At 40.8% G+C, this 17,069-nt stretch overlaps 1 protein-coding gene across 3 annotated transcripts in view; it reads right to left on the bottom strand.

Annotated features, from left to right (window-relative positions):
* Nucleotides 1–10,137, bottom strand: part of acsl6 (acyl-CoA synthetase long chain family member 6) — a 39,013-nt gene extending 28,876 nt beyond the window's left edge. Inside the window, exon 1 of one of the 3 annotated variants that reach the window (XM_023153123.3) lies at nt 10,067–10,137. Coding sequence is in view for 1 of the 3 variants with exons in the window: in XM_004561745.4 (XP_004561802.3) it covers nt 8,987–9,032 (46 nt within the window). In the remaining 2 variants the exon portion in view is untranslated. Of the gene's footprint in view, nt 1–5,642; nt 5,730–8,986; nt 9,443–10,066 lie in introns of those variants that run through there. The other 2 variants (XM_004561745.4, XM_012922046.3) reach the window with 2 other exon arrangements.
* Between the last annotated feature and the right edge of the window lie 6,932 nt (nt 10,138–17,069).

The following is a 17,069-nucleotide window of genomic DNA, read 5'->3' as shown; positions in this document are numbered from 1 at the left end:
TCCACTTAGTGTTTGCATAATGCACATTTCCATTGGGTTACTAAATTCCCATCAAAGAGATATCATCTATAGGTGTTGCACCCGATGAGTCACGCTGGCTGCAATCATTTCAAAAGGCTGATGACGGAAAACAAAACTAACAGTCAAAATTTCAAAAGTAACACCTAATACCCGTTGTGAGTCTCCTCAACTGACAGTGTGTAAGTGTAAAATAGTCTTCAGCTGCTTAAAGCTTGATTAGCCTGGAAGATGGAGAAACAGGTGCTGCGTGTGTTAACGTAAAGAAACATGTGCACTGCTTCCTGCACTCATAAGTTTCTCTTACGAAGCTTTAATTCAAAATACACTTCATCCAGGGTCATGCATGCAGCTGTATTGCTACTCAAAGTTTAAATGATATACTTTACTGTCACAAAGTCATCACAAACTCGACCTTTTTAGTCTTGCTATATATGAATACATGCTCACAGATATTATTACAACCCCGTGACCACACTTTCACCCTACAGTATCATTTTTCAGTTGATACAACCGCAAAAACACACCGACACCCTGATGCTAACGGCAGTCAGTTGCTACAGTCATTTGTAAAGCCCCACTGACATATGACAACACGTTAAGATACAGTAAGCTGGTACTCATCACTTCCTCTGCTTTAATTCAGGCCTGTTGCGCAATGTCTTCATCTCTTCTGACACTGCCATCCCATTTTTATTTTTTATTTTTTTGGCTAGAGTCCTCTAAATTGAGTCCAGTTTCTGCTCACACAGAAACTATCACCTGTAAGTGAGAAACCGCAGCATCCCTCTCGTGTCTGAAAACAGTACCGGCCCTGTAATAACGCAGTTGTCCGTAGTTCTCTTTTTTCTGCCGCACTTCTCAGATATTTTCTCTCTTTCTGTTGGCCTTTTTTAAAATCTGAAATGTTCCAGTAATAATGAGGGGGAAATTAAAGCAGCTCAACTACCGGGAAAAGTTTAGCACAATAAGTAAAAGCTGCCACTTCATAATGGCTCTAAATCACACTGCACTGATTGCTCGCATTTGTGTGGATACTAAAGCAGTTAGATTGTCAGAGCTAATTCTATAATTAAATGTCCAGAGCCACTGAGCTGCCTGTTGTGTGCAGCTGGATTCAGTAAGACTGGATCTTAGTGAAGACGGTAAAAGTTGATTGAAAAATCAAGACAGACAGAAGATTTTAAAAGTTAAAAATCATTAGATATGGAGGTAAAATTATAAAACAAATACTTACATGTCAAAAAGAAAGAAGGTTTTTCTTTATGTTTGGGTAAAGATTAACCATTAGGGGAATATATTTTGGGAAATACTCTTATTTATCTTCTTCCTAAGAACTACATGTGCACACTGACACCATTCATATCTGTTAAGCATTACTCTGAGCTTCACTGGGGGGTGGGAAACAGACAGAAAAATGTAACTTATGTCTGCCAGCACCTCTAAATCACAAAGTACAGAGCCAAACATTTCATTATGAAACAGTCTGATTTCTTTCTTCTGTAATTTAAATGAAGGCTGGAAGTTTCAAGCTGGTCCAAATCTGGTTGAAATTTAATGAATGTTAAACAACATCTGGGGGACTGAGATGTGTCTGTTGTGTCTTGTTGACAGATTTTGAAACCAAAGTCCAGAAGACCTCCGTAAACATTTATAGACCGCCAAGGCAGTAATTAGATCAAACTGCGGCTGTATCACGAATGAATTGTTTTGTGTCCTGTGACTAATGTGGCTTGGCTGCAGCGAAGAGTCGCAGTGGATTGGTGGAGTGGCGTTTCCAAAGAGAGGCAGCGGAGGGGGAACAGCATTCGACCTGCTCTAAATATAGACAGACTTCATAACACACTGACACCACTGTGCAGCTAGCTGGAATAAAGGAGGCAGAAAAGAGAGAGTGGCTGGTTATAAAAGCATCACTGTGCAGATGTCGTCTTCTTCGGTCTCAGCTAACTGCAGGTTTCCCCAACTTTTTAAACAGTATATTTGCATAATGACTGAAACTAGCACCAGTGATGAATAATGGGCTGTGAGTTGAGTTTCTTGATCATTAATATGCAAATTGCCATGACCACTGATAAGCAATCACAGCCTTGTAAGATGGCGAAAGAAATACCCTTAGGCCTACTCTGCGATTCAGAGATGGTCTTTTCCCTTTTCATGTAAAAGCCCTCCTTGATTCCCTGCTCAAACCGGCGTTCCTCCCTGTCCAGGATGTGTACATCCTCATCATTGAAAGAGGGGTCACTGGCCTGTAGGTGTAGCCTGAGACTGAAGTAGTCACTTGGAAGAGCGAAGAAACACTTCTCCCACTACAAAATGCTACGTCCAGATGAACAGAATCAACTTTTTGGGATCAGTGATGCAGAAATACAGACGCACAGATACGCGCCGTCTCAATCTGGAGACAATAAAGAAGACTAGACAGAACTGGGAACACTGAGGGTGGGTGAATATCACTAAAAATATGACTTCATAAATCTAAAATTAACATTCTTTATCAGATTTCATTTTACTCTTCTACACATCAGATCTAAAAAGACTTACGATGAGGAAAAGTCTCGAGTTACAGGCTAGTTGGAGCTTAAAGAGGTGCAGTTCCATGTTAGTCCACTTAAACTAGAAGGCGCTTAAAGATTATCAAGGTTATTTTGTCTGGTGCAGGTTTAAAAATACTGTTAATAGCAAGATGAGTCAAGCAAGGATTTGAAAACAAGGGGGGTAGGCTACATCTGCAAATAATCCACATCTGCTTATCATTTACGGACACCCACTGTTGGCATCTGTTTACTGAGGCCACTCATGCAGACTTTAAGCAAAGCAACGAATGCTTTAGTACACACATGTTATCATGCCACGTCATCTTGTCCTCAAATAGCTCGACAGTTGCAGGTGACTCACAACCTGCCGGATATCTAATTGGCCTCAAGCAAAGATGCAAACATTTAATTGGCCATTGTTATTTCTTGCTTTATTATATGCTGCTCTCTTCTGTATATTCCTGTTTAACTGCCAATGAAAAAAAGTTCCAGTTTTCTCACAATATGAAAGAGACAATAAAAACAAAGTATAGCAGGACATCTTTAAAGCTGAAAACTGTCCTAAAAAAACTTTATTTGTAAGTTTTCATGACAATATCGGATAATTTAAAGTGATACCAGACTACAGAGCAACAGAAAAGGTTTGAGAGGCAGCAAGCGGTCTAACAAGTCCTTATACAACAAACTTGGGCAGCCAGTCATTCAGGAGGCTCCTTCAGTACATGCTGTCTTCTTCAGTTTTTATCCAGATAACAAGCAGCATCCTTCACTCCAGGTGAATTATTGGTACACTTTTCCAAATGGTGGAAGAGAAGCACTCTTCTGACAGCTACGAGGTCCAGAAGCATTTAATCTTAGTAGCAAAATTACATTTTAAAATAATTTTCCGTAGTTAAGATCAGGCTGTGCACTTTGGTTTGCATGATACTTTTATATAAAGGGTCAAGTCTTCGCTATAGGATGTCCTGTGGTAACCTCAATGAAACACCACCAAAGCACCTGCTCCCTACACACTTACACACATATAGACACACAAATAAACACATCCCCATACAAGCCATTAAGTTCCTCCCCGCTGCCTCCTACAAAGAGTGTTGCTTCAGCTGTCGTGACAGGAGAACAGCAGGTCAGCAGAGACCCCATCAGCAACAGCAGTGACCTTCAGCATCAGCATATGAACTCAAAGGCCTCTCTGTTTAATTTGTACAATGGCAAACACATTGCACCCTCAAAAACCCAAGGAAGTAAATGCAACTCTGTTGCATTTACAGCTCAGGCTGCTTGACAAGCATTGTCATTTGAATCTTACAGTTAGCAGGTTGCAAAAACCTTCATTCTCCTGAGCCACTGCAAGGGAAGTCTGTGGACAGATGTCTGCAATAAAATAGTGATAAGGGTTTATTGCAACTGAGATGCTGTAAAGCTATGGCTGAGCTTCCAACAGTCGTGGAGATAGCGTAGCTGTTTCTGAGTTTTATAATCGGGTAATACTGTATAACAAAAAGCTGAGCAAAGTGTCCCACTGCTGTAAATGGTTGCAGAGCTTATGATATACATGTGCCTTCTATTTTCTCTGGTTTTCTCAGCATTTTGTTGATGACTTCTTGGGATTTTCCATATGAAACAGATTCAATAACCATCAAGTGACCATATGTCATTTTTAAAACACAGGACTTCAGATCTGTACCAGTGATCGACCCTGCAATCTGACCTAAAGTGAGAAAGTGAGGCAAGCGCCCTAATTCATGAGGTAAAACAGATTGAATAGAGAGTGTGAAAAAATATGCTTGGAGGAAAAAGAAAATGAGTAGACATGAGCAGACATACACTTGGCTGCAAGCCTGACAGATGTGCACAGTCAGAAAACTGAAAGAAGATAACACTGACTGCAACGTATCTGTTACAAAACGTCTAGTGCACATGCTGCGCGTGAACAGCTGGGTTACAAAAATAAACATTGTAATTTTTCATACATATGTACTCACTTGGATATACTGAAGTACACATTTTTAAGCAAAAAAAAAAAAAATGAACAGAACTGCGATTCACTGATTTGAAGATGAATTACATGGAGCAAAGGGGATTCGCAACTGCAGCCTCCCTCGCATAGTTTCTTTAAAGAGTTCCCTTAAATAGAGACGGAAAACAGAAATGCGAAGGAGTTCTGCTGCTTTATTTAACCAGTTAGATTAGTGAAATTGCATGAAACGTTGGCTCCTTATCGTACCACCTCAGCCCCAGAGGTTCCTTCCCTTCCTGTCTCAGGAAGATTTCACTTAGCAAAGATTTTGGTGCAGGGGCACAGCAATCTATGCAGTGATCAGGGGAAGTGAATGGGTCAGTTAGACTTCCTTTGACCTCTGAGGCTTAAAGTGAAGGAAACACAACCCTTTGTCCTTAAGTCCCGCCCCATCGGCCCATCCGAGGGACATCACCAATGATTAGAGTCCAACCTGGTGAGATTACAACCTATTAGCACAGAGACAGATGACCAGCAGTAACCTCACTACAGTATTCTATTTAAAGACATCCTGCTCAGCTTTCTCTTATTCTTCAAATTCACCTCCTTCTCTTTGTAGTGTCACTCGCGTCAGTGCACGGTATCGCTCTTCTTGCTCATGCTTTTCTTTTTTTTTCTTTAAAATAAATAAATAAAAACAATTAATCAGTGCTTAATCATCCCAGAACACCACCTACCCTTGCTTAAAGTCACTCTCTTTTAGCCACTCATTCATATCTCTTTCTGCCCACACCTCATGACTTAAACCACAACTTTTTTCTGTCATGCTCAATAAGGAATACTTGCAGAGATGCTGTAATATCCGGTTCAGAAGAATGATCCTTTCCCCCACTCCTGCATCTCAGTCAAGGAGGGGTAGAGCAGGTATTGCTCATGCAAGAACATTTAAAGATATAAGGTGCAGAATAAATAAGTAATATGGATATACTGAGCAGAAGGGACTGGAATATACAACATATACAGAATATGTTAAAAAAATGCAGCACTGTAATAAAAAAGAGAAATATCGAGCAAACAAAGCAGGCAGCAGATCTAAAAGCAGATGTGGTCTAGTCAGCGGCACTTACAAAGGCGTCGGGGAAGCCAGGCAGCCGGTGAGGTGTGATGTGTGTCTGTGTAGGTGGGTGTGTGTGCAGGTGATGTGTGTCAAGGGGTACCGGGCGGATATCACATTGCCCGGTGCAAACTAGTGATTACCTTGCCGGTGCCAACAGCCAGATTAAGCTGAGGCAAGCAAGAGGAGGGAAGCGAGAAGCGTTTTGGCCTCGTTTGAGCCTGGCTGGCTTCCGTATCACACCACCCTCGACTCAACAGACGCTGCACACTCTCACCACACCCACCCACCCCTCCTCCCTGATGCTGTGTGTGTGTGTGTGTGTGTGTGTGTGTATGTGTGTCTCTCTTTCTGGCTCTCGCTGCCTAAACATGCAGACTCAACTTCTCCTTCAGTAAGTGGAAATGACACACACACACTGGCCTGGAATAGTGTCAAACAATACACACACGCGTACCCACCTATATGCAAAGAAACCCGTGCGCATTTAAACAAATCACACACACACACATCAACTGATGCTGCTCACAGTTTAATTTGACTATCAAAGTGAGAGAGAAAGCAGACTTTTAGATCTCAAGCTGGAGGGGTAGGATCATTAACAAGTCACTGTGTGTCTGTGTGTGTATATATATGATTTTTAAAAAATAGAGCAACACCCTTTAACTGAAACTTCTTCCAGAAAGATGAAAAACCCCCAAAACAACACTTTTGCAAAAGTGTTAACCACAGTGTACATGCATAGTGTTGTGTTTTTACAGCCTTATTTTACAGTCTGTGAACTCCAGGCAAAGACAACCACCTTCACTCCTTTTTAGAGAGGGTGTTCTCCTTGCACACATACAGTTTTAGAGGAACGAGGAAACATAGGTATATTCTAAAACATGTTCTAAATGGCTGTTATTTTGTTTAAGAACACTTTCTTACTGACCAGCATGCAGCTGTAGATGCTCACAAATTTTTTTTAAAGTCTTTAATCAGAAAGGGAGTTGATTCGTTTAAGGCTCATGACAGGCAATATCCAGTCAACAAAGATGGAGCATTTTAGAGTACGGTACAGTACTGCACCACTTAAAAAACAAATGTATATGAGAAAGAGGGAGGCAGACAGCTGCACAGCACTTAATACTGAACCATCACCCATCATCCCACAATATGTGGAAAAGTGTGCACAGACTGCTGAAACAGCAAAAATCCATGCTGACATATGGCCCTGAGAACACCCAGACTGCCTAATTTTATTATTACTGTCTTCGGGGATATGTACTTAAGGTGTTGCATTTGTTTAATATATCTTCTATGCACCACTTTAAGGTCATGCTTGTTAGCAAATTTCCATCCACCGCTCCAAATAAAATGACCTTTCCTGGAATTCACCTCACTTCTAGGATTCAGTGAAAGTGGTCAGTAACAAGCAGTTATTATTGCACAGCAGGAATTACGTAACCCTCAAGATTTGTCTTATAAGATTGCCCAGTCATGCAGTTCTTCTTTAATTAGAGGAATTTCATTTCAGCATTTTCACAGTGCAACTTCCTTCATGTTGTCGTTTCTAATTTAAGAGGCAAAAGATTCTCAGTGTGAATAAAAGAAAAAAAAGAGCATGATGATGTACTGGATAGTCATCCAATTACAAGTCAGCAGTCCCCTGGTGTGCACAAGGCTTGTGTTACGTTAAACAGAGGAGCTGCTCTGCTTGGATACTAAAACACCATTGGCTGTTTCTTGGCAAAGGGCGGGGTGAAACCGCCCCTATCTATTTAATTAAATATTAAGGGAGGAAAAAGAATAGGCTTACACCATGTGTAGGGCTGCACTAGCCGTTGATTAAAATGCATTATTTATTCTAAGGAGCAGCAGGGCGTTGGGATGTGGTGACAGGTGAGAGGTGCATTGAGTGCTCCCAGGGGATCTTTATTTTCAAGCGAACAATTCATTTCATCTTAAATTTGGATCACAGACTCCAAGTGATTGCGTACAAAGCACATTCAAACCTGTAACTGCAACATGGAATATTAATGCGCACCAGTCAAAACGCCAGCTGTTACCACATGTTCGTCGCTGCGGTGCGACCTGTTCTTTGGAGGATTAATAACCTCCGCCTATTTGCCATTAAACCTACCGAGCTGGCACATAATCTACCGCCACAATCCTTTAATAACAAACAAACAAACAGCCTTCACTACCTGCAGTTTCTTTCATCATATGAGAATCCCTCAGTTTTTAACATCACAGCTCGAAACTGATGTTTTTTTAAGTACTTTATTTATTTTGATATTATTTATTCGGATGTCAAGCAATGGTGTCTCTGCTCAGCTCCAACACCCCTAAGAATCGGTGCGTAAAACCAGGGTGGGGGTCGTGTTGGTGAAAGCGAGCACGCCGTGCCCGGTAGTTTGCCGGTAGGCCGCAGGATTTCAGCACTGCTCGCTTATGGACAGCTCCGTCCAATCAGCGGCAGCCACTTGAAGCGCGTCATCGATCTTCATCCTTCCTCATCCCCTCATCCTCCATCACGGAAGCATGGCGGACGACATCATGGGCGAAATGATGACTTTTAAAACCGGCTTTCTGCCCATCTGATGTGTTTGATATGAGATTATTGAAAGCGAGGTTGAAGTAGAGGCGCACAGCAGACGCGAGGGTGTGAATGGCCGGCTGTTGGGAGACGTGAGCTAACAGGGGGTGGGGTGGGGGTTTAAATGACGTGTGTCCGGGTTCTACGCACAATGTCATACGACCTTAGCGGCGGTCCAACCTTAAATGTACCCCTTTCATCTCTTCCAGCTTCCAGCCTTGTCTTTAATAGTTGGATTTAAGCACAAAGCACACACTTTTACATTAAAACCCTGATACCCGGAACAGCCGCGCGGACCCAGCCGCATGGCAACCAGTCGTCCATCCCACTCCATACCTGATTAGAGGTAGCTAATGCCCACCTGAATGCATCCCTCGATGATGTTGGCCTGTTAATCTCGGAGTTCTTGACCAGAAATCCGAGCCCTGCGCTTCCTTGGAGCTAGAGCCCGCTAGGGTAAAATGCTAACGCCTGCCCCCGGGCTGACTTAACACACGTGTAGCCTGAGAAAATGAAAAAATGTCACCCGCGTCCTGCGGTGCAGGCAAACCGCCAAATGCAGCAATGGATCGCGACTAAAGCTTCTTGCAGTGTCGTCTGTAAAAACTGAAATATTCAAGCACAGCCTCGGAAAAATAAAAAAGCCGGTAATGAATGAGACACGAATGCGCCTCGGCCCACTGCGCGGCAGGTGCATCCGCTTTTTTTCTTGGCCTCCAGCCCAGCGACGCTAAATCGTTCAAATGAATCAAAATGAGAAAGAGGCATTCACGACTCACCTAATATAATCCAGAGAGACCCAGAGACCAAAACGAATGCGAGCATGTCTTTCTCATTGAGTCAGCTGTCCCGGCGCAGGAGCGGTTCAGAACTGCAGCATCGACTGCAGCAAGTCGCCGACAATCTGGGAGATTAAGGAGGCAGAGAGGAGGGGGGGTTGACAATATAACTGAGACAGACCACAGTGGGGGAGCCGGGCAGGGGATGGCGATTTCCAGCAGCGTAAATTTCGCTTGAAAAAACTGAAAATGTTGACTGAGGAAATAAACCCCGACTCCCTATAGAAGCATCCTCGCTCTTAGTGGATTTCCCACCTTCACCCAGTTGGCTGCTGCGCAATGGCAGACTCCCCTGCTGAATATGAGGGGCTTGTAGGTCGTGCGGGAAGATCCGATCGACACCAAGGTTATTGGGGATGAACTATCCGTTCTCGCTGCATGCTCATACGCATTAAGTGGTCAGCTGCTTCTCTCATTTGTCGCAAAATAACTACGCAAGTGTCTAAAGCTGCATCTGCATGATGCATTTCGGTCATTCACATTTTTTAATTTCCCGATTAAATAAATTCAGCTAAAGCTTATATCTTTTTTCTCCCAGTGTTTATTTATTTATTTATTTTATATATTGATTTATTTCTAGGGGGGTATCATTTGGTACATCACGCCATCCCTGCAGCTGAGCACAGCTTTGACACAGAGTAACTTTGCATCAGGATCACGTGGTCCAAATAAGACACTCCCATTGAACTAAAGTAACCTTGAGAAAGGGCTGACAAAGAGATGATCAGACAGAGCGACAGAGAGAGACAGAGAGGGCACTTCTCGTGCTCTTTAAAATAATCGAATTGCTATCTTAAGCATCTTCATATGTAACTACACCACAGATTATTTTTGGAGGCTCTTACTTTTATTTGACCTTTTCTTTGTGTGTTTAGTTAAAACTGAAACCCTCATAAGTGTCTCTGGTAACATAGTGGCCTAAATGCTATTAATTCATCTTCACACATAACTCCTCAGTGAGCAGGCTGGTCACCACTGGAGTGACCAACAGGCTTATGGTGTTGCCATCATGTGACTGACCTTATTAAATGGGTCACTCCTCTCGACCAGTAATCTGTCACTCCCAGCAATGCCACCTTCTCCTTTTCTCTTCCTCCTGCGAAGAAGACACTGATGAGGCAAAGAGCAGGCGAGCCTTCAGAGAGAAAATTAGCCGGGTCCATTTATTCAAAGTGGATGAATGAACAAGCAGACCCACAAACAGAGGATGAAATCAAATTTAAGACTGTGAATGTCTTTTTAATCTCAGTGTGGTCTGTAAAAACTAATCATGTCACCTGTGGTGTGTCAGCTGCACGACACGAGGAGGACGAATGGAGTTTTTGGTGAGGTCACTGGAATTGAGTTTATTTATTTTGCAATGGGATCAAAGTACACGTATGAGGAAAAAATAAGGGAAAAAACAGTTCAGTAGCTAAAAGATATCACTGCAAAATCATCAAAAGTTAGCATATACTATTATGGAATATAATTATATTATACTTACAGAAACATGGGGTGTACAAATATGTAGCCATGAAAATTGTATTTCTATTATTTATTTTCATAAATGTCAAAAGTTTTAATTTGAAATTTGGATAGACAGGAAACGGGAAGTGTAGAAAACAGTGGGAAAAGCATGGCTACACCTTTTAGGCAATTTATGTTAAATGCAAAACAATCCTTCAGATGAGTCCTTCAGAAAGCAAAGGCTGTAAGTTCTATCAGTACCTTGTATGTCCAGAAATTAATAATAGTGTGTTTTGTGACATTTTTAGCCTGTAAGCTAATGATACAAGTGTATGTTTACCCGTTGCTAGCTTGTTGTCCGTTATATTAATACCAGATTGCATATCTATAGGATACTGATTTTGTATTCTACTGTGTTATTGGATAACTATACTTATGTGCAGATAATATGATAGTCTATTAAGAGTTGTTTTATATGTCTTTCTAGTTTCACTCCAGTTCATTGATGTCAATTCATTATGTCATGTCATTAAAGGATCAAACACGCTCTCTTTCCTGGCTCTTGAAAAGGAGTTTGTCTGGCTGTTTATTAATGTTCACGCTCAAGGAGTTCAACACATAGGGAGAACAGTACATGGGGTGATTAGTAAGGAGTCAGAGGGAATAAAAAGCCGATATAGAGAGGGGAAAAGGCTCTCTAAAGGAATAGAAATCTTTATTTTAAGATTTAAAAAATCTTTCAGCCTCTCGTTCCATTATAGGCACATATTTAACTTTACAGCAATAAAGTTAATAACTCCCTTTATTATTCTGCTGCGCTTTTAATCATCTGTTGCTTTATCAATAAGAGCAGAGGTGAACGTGTTTCTGCTGAATGACCAGATGGGATACTTTTATGTCATGTAATCAAGTGGAATTATAGAGTTTATGGATATTATTTCCTTTTATTGATACAACTGAGTCTGATGGGCCTGCATGCATTCATATTATTTCGTATCTTTTATTATCCTTCATCAGTCAGACAATTATTATTATTATTAGTAGCAGTATACAAGTTTACACAAAGCAACCAGCAGAATTGCCCAGATGCAGAATGGGGCAAAGATCATGGATGCTGGGATAGATAAACCAGAAATGATGTAAGTGGAGGGATAAATTAGGGGTGGGGGTGGGGCGGAGATCTTTTATGGCTCCAGAAGAAAACACACCAGAAGAAACCCTTGTTGGCAACCACACAGAGGTAAGATGTTTCTTGTAGTTGGTCACCAGGTTTGCACACATCTCAGGAGAGATTTTGGCCCACTTCTTTTCTTCTTGGCTGTGGCCTGCAGACTTCTGTCAGATTTGCAGGTGTTAACTGGCAAACTCATGTTGAGCAGGGTGACCTTGGAGTCACAGCTGCCTTCAGATCATTAGCATATCCCTGTAGTTTTGGACATCTTTCTCATTGTCATGCTCACCCCATGAAGCAAGACCTTGCATGGATCTCCGGACTGATAGTCATTTTATATTTCTTCCTTTTCCAAATGATCACAACAAGAATCTTGGCATCTTGTCATCAAGCTTCTTGTTGAGCCCGTCATTCTGTCTCTCCATTAAAATGAAACTATTATAAAATTTAGACTGTTCTGTTTTTCCTTTTTGGAAATGAGAAAACGTAAAAATTCCACAGGGATTCAGATAATTATTGCCCCCCCATGTGACTCTTCATGAGTTGGCTTTGGAACCATATTTTGATGACACACACATAAATGGATGCATACAATGTAAAAACAATAATAGTCAACTGTAATGGGTAGAAAATGAGGCATAATGCAGGATAAAACATGGCTTATTTCCATAATGGTACCTTATTGTTTTAGGGTTTTAGGCTTGGGAATGTTACATATTCTTTTTATATTTTAAATAATCTTATCATTCTAACTTTCTCTATGACCGTAATTTTTAGACTATAAAGCGCACTTAAAATCCTTTAATTTTTTTTAATCAAAAATTGACAGTACACCTTATAACCCTGAGCTGCTTATGTATAAATTCTAGTTGTGTTTACTGACGTCAAACCGATTTTATGTGGTACACGGTGCTCAAAAATCTATCAAAAAATGTTTTAGTATGACTTTGGTAAGCTAGGAAAGCGCACCGCTTGATGGATTGTTGGCGCATTAAGGCTACCACAGTCAGGAGCTTCGCAGAGTAATCTGGGTCCAAAACTCCGTCCGCTTCAGGTCCCAAAGTCAAGCGAACACTGCGGCATCACTGAGAGTTAAAAACTGTCTAAATTCTTTCATCTTTAATAAAATGATCAGTTTTGCTGCTTTACCAGGTGTAACTATGAAGTTTAACATCCAGGCATCCATGAAAACAGAATTTATTAAATTTAACAGAGTTAGAAGTTAGCAGGAAGTTAGCTCGCTAGTTTCCACCTAAGTATGATATAGCATGTTCTGACTGAGAGATTTGTGAAAAAATTAAAACGTACAGCTCTGCTATCACTTCCAACATAAATGAAGACAGAAAACTAAACAGCAGTGATGTTTGTAGGGTTACTGAAGTTGGGCTAGCTGGTATATATTAATGTGCTATGTGATCGCTAGCAACACAGCTATGTTAGCATAACAAACACAGTGAAGCTGGAAGATGAACCCTAACCCTTTTCCACTCGATAAAAGTTAACACGAGAGTTCCCGATGGTACAAATGCAATCACATGGCAGGATGCTGTAAACAAACCAAACTTCAGTCAGTAGAGCAACTGAGATAATCCATCCACAATAGGAGGTTAGTCATTAATATACTGCAACAACATGGGAATAGAGCAGCTGTGAGAGAATTTAATATTAATGAATCGATGGTACAGAAGTGGAGGAAGCAAGAAGAATGAGTTGAGTAAAATCAGACTTTTCTGACTGTTTTTTTTCACTTAATGCGCCTTATAATCTGGTGCGCCTTATGCATGAAAACAGACTCGTTCATCGACGGTGTGCCTTATGGTCCGAAAAATACAGTAAGTGTCACTATATTTAAGAACACAGCACATGAGACAAAAAGTCCTTAAATTTGAGAAGCTGATAAGTTAGAAAATGTTTGCACTTTTGCTTAAATAATGAAGGAAATGAGCCTACTTATTCATTTTTTGCTAATGGTGGCAATCAGCTAATGAGGTATTTGGTTGGTCCTTTTACTTTAAGAATGTTTCTTCTTCTTCTTTTATCCTCTTCACAGTAGCTTTAAAAACACTTTTGCCTACTTAAATTTTTAATATTTTAAAATGGAGTATCTATTTTTTGTGCACAACATAACCTAAAATTCTTTACAATTCAGTGGGAAGTAACAGCTTCAACTGGTAGGTTCTTTTCAGATAAATGTTAGCATAACAAAAACCATTATTCACTTCAGTTTTATCTATATAGCACCATTTGCCAAAAAAAGTTGCCTCAAGATGCTTTATAAAGAGGCAAAGACCCTAAAATATTACAGAGATAAATGGCCTGTATTTATATAGCGCTTTACTAGTCCCTAAGGACCCCAAAGCGCTTTACATATCCAGTCATCCACCCATTCACACACACACTGGTGATGGCAAGCTACACTGTAGCCACAGCCACCCTGGGGCGCACTGACAGAGGCGAGGCTGCCGAACACTGGCGCCACCGGGCCCTCTGACCACCACCAGTAGGCAACGGGTGAAGTGTCTTGCCCAAGGACACAACGACCGACACTGTCCAAGCCGGGGCTCGAACTGGCAACCTTCCAATTACAAGGCGAACTCCCAACTCTTGAGCCACAATCGCCCCACAAGAGAACCCCAATATCCAGACGTTCCCCTATGAGCAATCACTTGGTGACAGTGGGAAGGAAAAGCTCCCTTTAAACAGGAGAAAACCTTCAGTTGAACCAGGCTTAGTAAATGGCAATCACCTGTCACAAACGGCTGGATTGAGGGGAATAAGAAGAGAGAGTATGAACTCAACTGTGGGAGCAAGAAGAGAAGAGAAGATTTAATTACATGCAGTGGTGGCATAAAAACACATGAGCAGTGAAAAGAGATGAGAGGAGAATTGCTCAGTGCATCACTGGAAGTTCCCCAGCAGTCTGAGCATTTAGCCACATAACTAATGGATAGTTCAGGGTCACCTGATTCAGCCCCAACCAGAAGCTTTAAAATAAAAGAGTTTTATTCATAAAAGCAGACAGGGTGGCTGCCTCCCAATTCTGGACTGAATTCTGGAGTTTACAGGGAGTCAATGGTAAAAAGCTAATATGGGAGACAGATGATCTCCCTTTCTGCCAGTACGCTCTGTGATTCATGCTTTGGATTAACTGAAGGCTTTCGAGGGATAATTCAGAAAAGAAATAATGAATGCATGAACTAACTTGTCAGCGCTACTCTAAGGCAGGACATTCTAATTTTGGCAATACCATTCAGAAAGAAATGAAGAAGAATGAAGGAAGTCCTACATATTTGTTTGCACATTGAACAACATATCGTGATCAAAATTGGCTCCAAGGTTCCTCACAGTGCTGCTGGAGGCCAAGGCCATGCCATCCAGAGAAAGCATCTGGCTAGAAAACACGTTTCTATGTTTTTTACGGCTAACCTGAGCTTTATCACAATCAAGAGAACAGAATTATCAGCATTGAATGCTGCACTGGGGTCTAGCGGTACAAGCACAGAGACAAGTACAATGTTAGACACCAAAATAATATTATTACTGTCAATAAAAACCTCTAAATCTTGAGTGAAACTCTTCTAATAAACCATTGCTCTGCAAGTGATTTTAGAAACTAAAGGAAGGTTGGAAACAATGGACAAGGAGGGGCAAGCGGTCTAGGCAGGGTGGCACATACCTCTTCTGTGACGTATATGTGAAAATCACCGAAATGTAAATGAAGCAGGGCTGATTTTAGGATCAGAGCTTTGGGGGTGCTGAGCACCCAGAGAGCTGCCCAGCCAGGCAACATAAACTTTACTCGTCACAATGAGACTTCTTCCCTGTTTCTGTCAGTCCCTGCATCCTTAAATGTCTCCAGTTGTCCTGAGTTCCCTCTGAGTGTCTCCTTAGTGCATTTAAACCTGTCCTCATTGTCTGTTGTCTTCATCTCCGTTATTAGTCATCATAATTTTACCATCTCTGTGCAAGTCTGTAAATTTCTTTATTAAATCATAAGATTCTTAAATTCATCAAGTCTCTCTGTGCCTGGGTCCTCGTCACAAAACATGACATCATTGTTTTGTACATTTTAACACAATTGAATCCCCACATTTGTGAAAGAAAAGCAAAACACTTTTTTAAAGTCTGTAACAAAACCATCAAATCAGATAAAGGTTATTTAAATGCTGCAAATGAAGAATGGATTGGATTAAAAAAATACATATCCTAACCTTAATTACTGGGGGAAAATGATGCTCATAGTAAATGAGAAGTAAACTGAGTGTATTTTTTGGACAGAGGTTCACTTTTAATGTGTATGTATAATACAGTACAGATATATAAAAATACACTCCAACTTTGCCTATGGTACAATGTATACAATGTATGAAAAGATCTTTACTGCAGATACTACTATGGCTCTGCAGATTTTTTTCTTTTATTTTAACCTATGTCGCCTCACCTTGAAGTTGGCAAATCTGTCTATCACTTTTGGTGGTCAACTCTCTGAAGCAGTTTAACAGTTTCTGTTGTGCCTGTCACTATTCCCTGTCTGTTTTCTTACCTGGTTCTTCCTGACCTTGTACTTTCTCCTCACATTCCCCTCTTTCCTCCTCTCTCCCTCTTTGGACTGACAATCACAATAGATGGTATTCAATTAGATGAAAAAATTACATTGATATGAAAAAAAAATATTATTAAGATCACTAATAAAAAAAGTCCTTTCTCAGTGTACTTTCAACCAAAAGGCAAATAACCAAACCACATGTACATCTAATAAAAGATATAAATATTGAAACACTGATCCAACATTATCCTTTATTGACGGATCATTTGTTCTTACATTTGTACCTGAATGTGGCTCCTGGGCTTAATATCGGCACATGCACATATGACAAAATGACCAGCTTCTCTCATTCCATTTCAAACAGGACAGTGGCAACAACAGCAGGCTACGGACAATTATAAGTTTTAGATTTTAAATAGGCTGTATAAATTTCAATGGGAGCAACAGGGCGGTCAAATGTTGCTGATTTTACTACAGAGCAGGACGGATTGTAGGGTAGCAAATATCATCAGAAAACACATTTTCAGAGGCGAGCTGGAACAAACCATTTTTCTTTTTTGGGGGGGGGGGGGGGGTATCTATACTTTTGTTGTTAAAATGTTACGTCTCAACCAAGTACTGTATGCTTTTTACATTTTCAGTAGTGTGTCACACAAACAGCAAATATTGTCAGAAAAGTAAGAAATCTTTGGGGGTGCTTTGATTCATTTTGATTTTAGCCCATTACCAAAAATGGGCTAAAATCGCCCCTGAAATGAAGTAAACAAAATATCCACAAAAACACTTTAAAACTGTTTATTGTATCTCTTCAAAGAAAACAAAGGCTATAAGAGCCTTTTGGACAAACCAGCAATTAA

Source organism: Maylandia zebra, linkage group LG10, assembly GCF_041146795.1.
Source record: "Maylandia zebra isolate NMK-2024a linkage group LG10, Mzebra_GT3a, whole genome shotgun sequence".
Taxonomy (NCBI): Eukaryota; Metazoa; Chordata; class Actinopteri; order Cichliformes; family Cichlidae; genus Maylandia; species Maylandia zebra.
The sequence above is the reverse complement of the archived record's forward strand: the minus strand, read 5'-3'. Positions and strand labels throughout refer to the sequence as shown.